At 40.5% G+C, this 8,043-nt stretch overlaps 1 protein-coding gene across 1 annotated transcript in view; it reads left to right on the forward strand.

Annotated features, from left to right (window-relative positions):
• Nucleotides 1–2,298, forward strand: part of timm29 (translocase of inner mitochondrial membrane 29) — a 20,409-nt gene extending 18,111 nt beyond the window's left edge. Inside the window, exon 2 of the mRNA XM_031877941.1 lies at nucleotides 1,337–2,298. Within this exon, the coding sequence (XP_031733801.1) occupies nucleotides 1,337–2,004 (668 nt within the window). The 3' untranslated portion in view covers nucleotides 2,005–2,298. The remainder of the gene's footprint in view (nucleotides 1–1,336) is intronic.
• The last annotated feature ends 5,745 nt before the right edge of the window (nucleotides 2,299–8,043 follow it).

The following is an 8,043-nucleotide window of genomic DNA, read 5'->3' on the forward strand; positions in this document are numbered from 1 at the left end:
TGTATATATATGTATATATGTATGTATATATATGTATATATATGTATGTATATATATGTATGTATATATATGTATGTATATATATGTATATATATGTGTATATATGTATATATATGTATATATGTATGTATATATATGTATATATGTATGTATATGTATGTATATATGTATGTGTATATATGTATATATGTATGTATGTATATGTATGTATGTGTATATGTATGTATGTATGTGTATATGTATGTATGTGTATATGTATGTATGTATGTATGTATGTATGTATGTATGTATATATATATATATATGTATGTATATGTCTGTGTATATGTATGTATATGTATATATGTGTATATGTATGTATATGTATATATGTGTATATGTATGTATATATATGTATATATATGTATATGTATATATATGTATATGTATGTATATATGTATATGTATGTGTATATGTATATGTATATATATATTTTTCACGCCGCTGTTGGCAACGCTGTGTGAGGAGAGGCGCGCCAAACTTTTGGATAAAGCTGATTATTATTAAGCCCGATAATATACAGTGTGCTTTGGCACAGGTGCCTTGTGCCACAAAGCCACACTGAATAATGATTACAATTTCAATAGGGCCTTCGCTGGCCCGACATTGTCTGTTGCTCGGGCCCTAATTAGAATCACCATATACACGCATGATATTTGACCACTGAATTTAACCCATCGACAGCATTTTTAGGAGCAGTGAGTTGATGTGAAGTGCTCGGGGAGCCACTAGGGTTTCAGTGTCTCACTCAAGGACATTGTGGACAGTATGAGCCAGGGATCAAAGCACCAACCTTGTGGTTAACAGATGACCCACTTTACCCACAGGAGCGCTAGGACGAGTCCAATGTGTCTGAGATAGTCATGTGAGTGGGAAGTAGTGAGCAAAGGACTGGATAATTGACACTGTATTATACTGTACAAGTTCTGAGTAATTGTAAACCATAATTGATCTGTGCATAAAGAATAGATTTGCTTCCTTTTTTCTGCTGATCCGATCCGTGACTCAGAATGGAGATACAATCAGAACTGAGTTTTGTGATGTGCTGCACTCCTACTTTTGATATAGTTCAAATCATTTGCAGTGAATATGGAATAGTATTTCTGCCCTAATGTATACAAACGGTAATGTTGTGGATGAAGTATTCCTTTTAAACTTTAATAGTGTAATTCAGTAAATCACTAGCGAGTAGTTCCTAAACTTAAGAAGGACTCAGTGATCCACTTACAGATATCTGGAGCAATCTGCTGTTAGCAGGACTAAGTGACATTTTGTGCTGTATCTTTGTGTCTGTAGGTGCGTGGTGTCGCGGCCTGGTCTCTGACTACAAAGAGGCATGTCGGGAGATAGTTGTCGGTTCATGGGAGCGACCCGTCAAAGCCTCTGTATATGCCTCTCTGCTGGGCGGGGCCTGGGCTTGTTGCTACACAAAACCGGACCACTCATCCTTTGAAGCCACCCTGCTGGAGTGCTCCAACCAGCTGGGCCTGCTGTCACCGTGGATCCGCAACGGGACCTCTGATGGCCACATACAGAGTCTAGTGAAACTCCGTAACGAGGGACGGCTACACCATGCCAGCCTGGGTCTTCTCTCTCTGGTTTACCGCTCTGACTACGACCCAGACACCACACTGTACGAAGCCCACTGCTCCAATCTGTCAGTACCCTGGAAGGAGCTGCCTCAGCGGGTATTAGATGTTGGCTTCGTCGGCCGCTGGTGGGTGCTGAACTCAAAGATGAAGGACTATGATGTGAACGAGGTTGAGTTCAAGCACCTGCCACCGCACATGCAGGTGACGTCACCACCCAGTGTTCAGGAAGTGGACCGGAGCGAGAGGTTGCACAAAGAGTCTTGGTTAGCACTGAAAATGGGGGAAGAGGAGAAAGAAGCTAACGTAGTGGACAGAAAGGAGGAGAGTATCAGTGAAGAGGGCCGAGTGAAAGAGGAGCAGACTCCAGCCTAACACCGCAGGGAAAAACATGCTGGATACACACCTGTACTAGTGTAGTTATCCTCATCTCCCATACAGTGTTGGAATCAACAAACTACTTTCATCTTACATTTTTCAGCTATGAACTGTCCAAACTGTGAGCTGCCATCTCACACCCAGGAACACTCAGCTTTGATTTGTCAAAGTAAGAGCAGCCCTTTAAAATCCTGAGCTCTGCTTTTATGTGTTTACCTGTTTCTGTATCACAGAAGAGTAATCTCATATATACCATGAACCATACATTAATAAATGTGTCTATTCTCTCCACATGTCTTACTGTTGTTTTCTCTCACAATTCCAGTATAATATTTACAGACCTTCAGCCTTTTACTTTGACACATTTTAAGAAGCAAACTTGAGCTGGATATCAATGTGTGATGCCTATTCTTCCATTCTTAAGATATACTCACCTTCTGTCTGCTACTTCATGTAGTATTGTCCCACAGTTTCCTTTCCTGTAGCAAAGTATCTGCTCTTTCATTCTGACATTTACCTTCACAGTTTAGAAGAACAGAAATGCTATTATTAAGCCTTATAATAAGATTGTTGGAGTATCGTAGTTATGTGTTTGAACACGTAAACATCATATCCTGCTTTCATAAACATGGATATAATATAGTTCATGGGTCTTTAATAGCAATCTGTCTCTAGATTATGTTTCTATATGACAGACCTTGCTGATCAGCAGCTTTCTAGTGGTTATCACCTTTTAAAATGTTTGACTGCTGGCATTCAAAACCATGAGAGTAAAGAATATCGAGAAGCAGAAGTTGTCTTTGGAATATTTACTCTCTGCGCAGAGAAGGTTCAATCATCCCAAAGAGTGAAGCAGTCTGAGCGAGGAGGGAGCGCACTCTTTATACAGAAAGATACAAATATGACCAACATCTGGAATAAAATTGCTCGGAACAACAACCGCAACAAAAGGCCTTCAGCGCTGCAACATTCATACAGAACAGTTCAGGACATGTTTTCATACGTTCTTATTGTTGTCCCAATACTGTACTGCTGTCAAAGAAATACATTTAGACTTGTGTTAAAGGAGCATTTTGCAGCTTATTTAAACGGACAGACAGTGTGTCTACTTCAGTCTTTGGCATGTTTCATGAAATAGTTTACTTCAACAAGGTGATGATTGTTTGATGTGAAATTAACAACTTTAATTATTCCTAAAATATTGGCAACTAATAAATTGACTTCTATTGCATCACTTCACTTGATTTAGAAGGAAGAACTTAATGTATACCTGAAATTCAATGTTTCTTCCATTTTTATGTTAAAAGCTGAAAGTAGAATGCATCAAACATGTCTGTGGTAACACTACATTAAAATGTAATAAGGCTTTATAATACTCTTTCTAACCATTTGTAATCATGCATGACAACTTATAACAAGGTTTATGAAGTATTAGAAGTGGTGGACTTTATGTAGTATCAGTTCATGGTTACACTGTTCTAACTTAACACACATTCTGCTTTTCTGAAATGTCTTATAAACATCAACTAGAAAATTCCTAAAGAAATTTTGACAGTGTGGCTTCTACTGCCCAAAGAAATCGCAATATTTATACACACGCCAATGTTACCGGTCATTCAGGTTCAATTGAGATAGCGCTACTCTCTTTTCTGCATTTTAGATTCATACTCTTGGATTGAATCTTGTATTTGTGGGGCTTTTATTTTGAAAGGGTGGGAGAGGAGACAGAATCATAATGTTTGACACTAAAATGAGAGGCTTCATCACAAGCATTCCAGTTAGAATTCATTCTGTGGGGCTTTTAATTTGAAATGGGGGGGGGGGGGGGGGTGGTGGTGGTGGTGGTGAGAGGGGAAAAGTCCTCTAAAAATATCTAAGACCTGAATGACTGTATGATACAGAGAGGGAGAGAGAGAGAGTGAGTGAGACAGGCAGACAGACAGTTATATGGATTGAGTGAGTGGGAGAGTGAGGCAGGCAGACAGACAGAGAGCGAGAGCCTGCGTGCGTGTGTGTAACTGGTTGCCATGGTGAGCCACGCACCTGGTGTTAGAGGCAGACTGATTAAGAAACGTTGCAGTAATCAGTGATTTTGAACAAAACTGCCTGTTTTTAACAAATTAGCAGGAGTCTGAGTGCCAAAATATGGATACCGTGAGAAAGATAAGACTCTGCCAAATGCGGTAATGTGTTTTTTATGGTTGTGGTGTTAATAATGTGAGCTCCAGAGTAATAGACAAAACTGGTACCGTCTGCGTTCTTTGAGAAATTAGTGGTGAGATTTAACATGGAGTCTAATGGAGCAGTTGGTTGGAGTTCATGTCGCTCTGCGGCTCTTTGAGCCAAATGTGTAAGTCCATTGGATTCCATAGACACTTTACTGCGACCAGCACAACATTTCCAAGCTTTTTGGCCAAAATGGTGTATAAAGATTAAAAATTGTGGGAGCTGGAGCAATTTGTTTGGAAAAATCACAGAAGATTTTCATGCTCCGCTCCACTCTGACAGTTATGCTCTCACTCTAGCTCTTCACGAGCCGTGCAATACACACCCATTATAAAATCTGAAACAGACCCAAAATTTTCCTGAAACTTAATCTGTGACTTCATGAAAACTGCTAGCTATCAAAATGTCCCTTTGGCTCAATAAAGTGCAGCGTTTTGTCTACGTTTTAAACTTTGAATCATGTTTCTACGTTCATGTACAGCTAGTCAATATGGGCCCAAAGTTAAGTGTTTTTTTAGCTCTCTTCACGCCGACACCCCATTCAAGTGAATGGAGAAATTTTGCTCAGTTTTTGGGGATTTTCGGGAATTTTTGGGAAAACCGCTTGGCGAATCTCTCCGAAAAATAGATGGCACACTATTCCCGATCACGCCGCACGTTTTGATGTATTTTTCACGCCGCTGTTGGCAACGCTGTGTGAGGAGAAGCGCGCCAAACTTCATTTTGCTCCGTTTTTCGGGGTTTTCCGGGATTTTCGGGAAAACCGCTGGGCGAATCTCTCCGAAGAATAGTTTCCGCGCTATTCTCGATCAGGCCGCACGTTTTGATGTGTTTTTCACGCCGCTGTTGGCAACGCTGTGTGAGGAGAGGCGCGCCAAACTTTTGGATAAAGCTGATTATTATTAAGCCCGATGGATAATATACAGTGTGCTTTGGCACAGGCAGTTTTACTGCCTTGTGCCACATAGCCACACTGAATAACACGCTATATGACTGAGCTTTAAGTGAAGTAAAGCACAGTATAAGGTTATTAGCATCCTATGATAGGCCGACTGTAACACACGTATGAGGACTTGTGAGCAGTGTTTGCTGGCTGTATGAGACATTAGGCTGCCTTCATTACATCAATTCAATGTTAACTTTCGTCGTCGTTTGTGGCCGCTCCAAGCACCCGTACCGTAACACCACGAATAGACAAGCATCGAAATTAACTGCCTTGTTTACGCAAACAGCTCACTTGACCACAGTATACTCCAGCATTGTGACCAAGCGTGCCTTAAGTCCCAGTTTGCAATCCCCTCAACAACAGACTTCTTCATCTGACAAGCTCTTCGTTAACATTCACTTGATGTAATCTAATCTACATGTACGGTCACCAGACTTCTACCGGTAACTGTGTGCTGTACTAGGAGTTGGACCTATAGTTATCTCAACCACGTGGGAAAAGACTTTCCTCCCAAAGACAGAGACATCACAATGCAACTACAAATATCCAGAGCAAGACAAAGAGGAGAGACGTTGACATGGCATTGATAATCATTGTGATTGTATATTTTCTGGTATACTTTACTTGCAGCGAACAAACACTGCTCATAAGTCCTCATACGTGTGTTAGAGTAGGCCTGTCACTGAACTGTTACTAACCTTATACAGTGCTGTCACTGTACTTAAGGCTCACAAAGGAATTCTATAGCATGCTATAACAAATGTCAAACCCTGGATATAGTTAGATTCATGTATGAAGGGAAACATGGTTATATTTTATAAGATTATATGTTTTTAATCAGAAAGGTACAGTGCTTTCCATGGAGATGTAGTGGTGTAGAATAGAAGGGTACAGTAGCATGGAATGGAACACCGAAGTAATAAAGTAAATGTACTGGTATGTAAACTACTTTATGTGCAGTTGTATTTATACATTTGTACATGTTTGGTTAATCTTAAAGTGTTTAAACTTGCAGAACTGCATCACACAGAAGAGACGTACACCGCTGCTGCCTTTCCTGTCAGGAGTACGTCACTCAGCACCTCATTGTGGATTCATAAAGCGTTTGTTCCACAGATGCCCTGTGAGTGAGTCTCAGAGACTCCCACCCCTACGACTGATGACCTACTCAGGTTGTCACTGATCCAACTCACTGGCAGGGACCATCACGTGTCACTAAGTGGAAGTCTTAGGTCAGGGGCTATCCTGCGGTTGGGGTGGGCTGATTTAACTGCCACTGGATTCAAGAACTGATGCTATTTTAGGGTTTAGCCACCAGAGGACGATGTAATGCCAGAGCTGCCTACTAATCATCATTGATAGAGAAAAATAAGAACAACCCCAGGTTTCTCTTCAGCACTGTTGCAACTTCATATGAACTTCTTAAATGATGCATTTCTAACTATTAGAGACAAGATGAATCACCTCCTGCCCTCAACCAGTACCGATCTATCCTCAAATACAGGAACCTCAGAAACAGCTGCAAAACCTGGTCAATATTTAGACTGCTGTTCTCCAATCAACCTTCACCAGTAGACTTCAAAGATGTCTCCCTCTTAGACCCCATCCTGATGAGGCTGCTTAAAGAGGTTCTAGAATGACTAATCATCTTCTATTTCCATCAGACAAAAGGACCATTGACCATCACATCCTATTACAGAGACTGGAACAATGAATTTGCATTAAAGGAAAAGCACTTAGCTGGTTTGATCCTATTTATCAGAACAATCCTCCATGTACACCAATGTTAGTTAGGTTCTGTACTCGGGTCAATTCTATTCAGCTTATATATGCTTCTGTTTGGCAATATTATCAGAAAACACTCCATAAACTTGAATTATTATGCAGAAGATACCAAATTATATCTATCTATCAAGCCGGACCAAACTAACCAGTTACCTTAACTCCAAGCATGCCTCGAGGACACAACATCCTGGATGACCTGCAGCTTCCTGAAGTTAAACTCATACCAAACTGAAGTTATTGTACTTGGCCCTGAACACCTCCCAAATCATTTGTCTAATGATATAGTTATTCCAGATGCATTGCTCTGGCATCCAGCACCACTGTAAATAATTTCTTTAACTCCCACATAAAACTCATGTTTTCCCCCTATGTAAATTAGACACATCTCAAAAAGATGCAGAAAAATGTGTCAATGCATTTGTTACTTCTAGACTAGATTATTGCAACTACTTACTCCTTTCTCTCTCTGTCCGTATGCATTCATGTTACATTAACGCACATTACTGACTTTGCTTCTTCCCCAGAGTCTCTGTGCTTTCTCTCCTCACAGGTCTCAATGGATATATCTGGACCTTGGTCCTGCCTGACACCTACTGCTACTATTATTACTTTTAGTCATGATTCTATTACTACTACAGCTTTTGTTGTCATTCTATTATATCCACTATAATTACTTCTGTTACACTAATATGCTTTCACTACTCTCATTCTTTGTGTAATGGTAAATAATAATTGGACATGTCATACACCGGAAGCACAGCCTATGCCTGTGCCCATGACACATCGACATGGACCGGAGGAGCTGGAAATCAAACTGCCGATCTTCAGGTTGAAGGCCAACCCGCTCTACCACTAGACTCTACACATGCAGGCTGGTCTCATCCAGCATTGTAGAAATAATGGGCCGTAATTCCTAGATGTCCCACGAAATTCTTTTGCATGGTGTCCATTTAAACTTGAACGAGGATGTATAAACACCACTAAATCACACACCAGGCGGTGGATGGGTCCAACAAACGGCAATCTTTCAGCCAGGAGACCGCAGTTAATCATTACTTTTTTATTAACTTGCGTAGTTC

The sequence above is a fragment of the Anarrhichthys ocellatus genome, unplaced genomic scaffold, assembly GCF_004355925.1.
Source record: "Anarrhichthys ocellatus isolate YVR2014 unplaced genomic scaffold, GSC_Weel_1.0 scaffold156, whole genome shotgun sequence".
Classification (NCBI taxonomy): Eukaryota; Metazoa; Chordata; class Actinopteri; order Perciformes; family Anarhichadidae; genus Anarrhichthys; species Anarrhichthys ocellatus.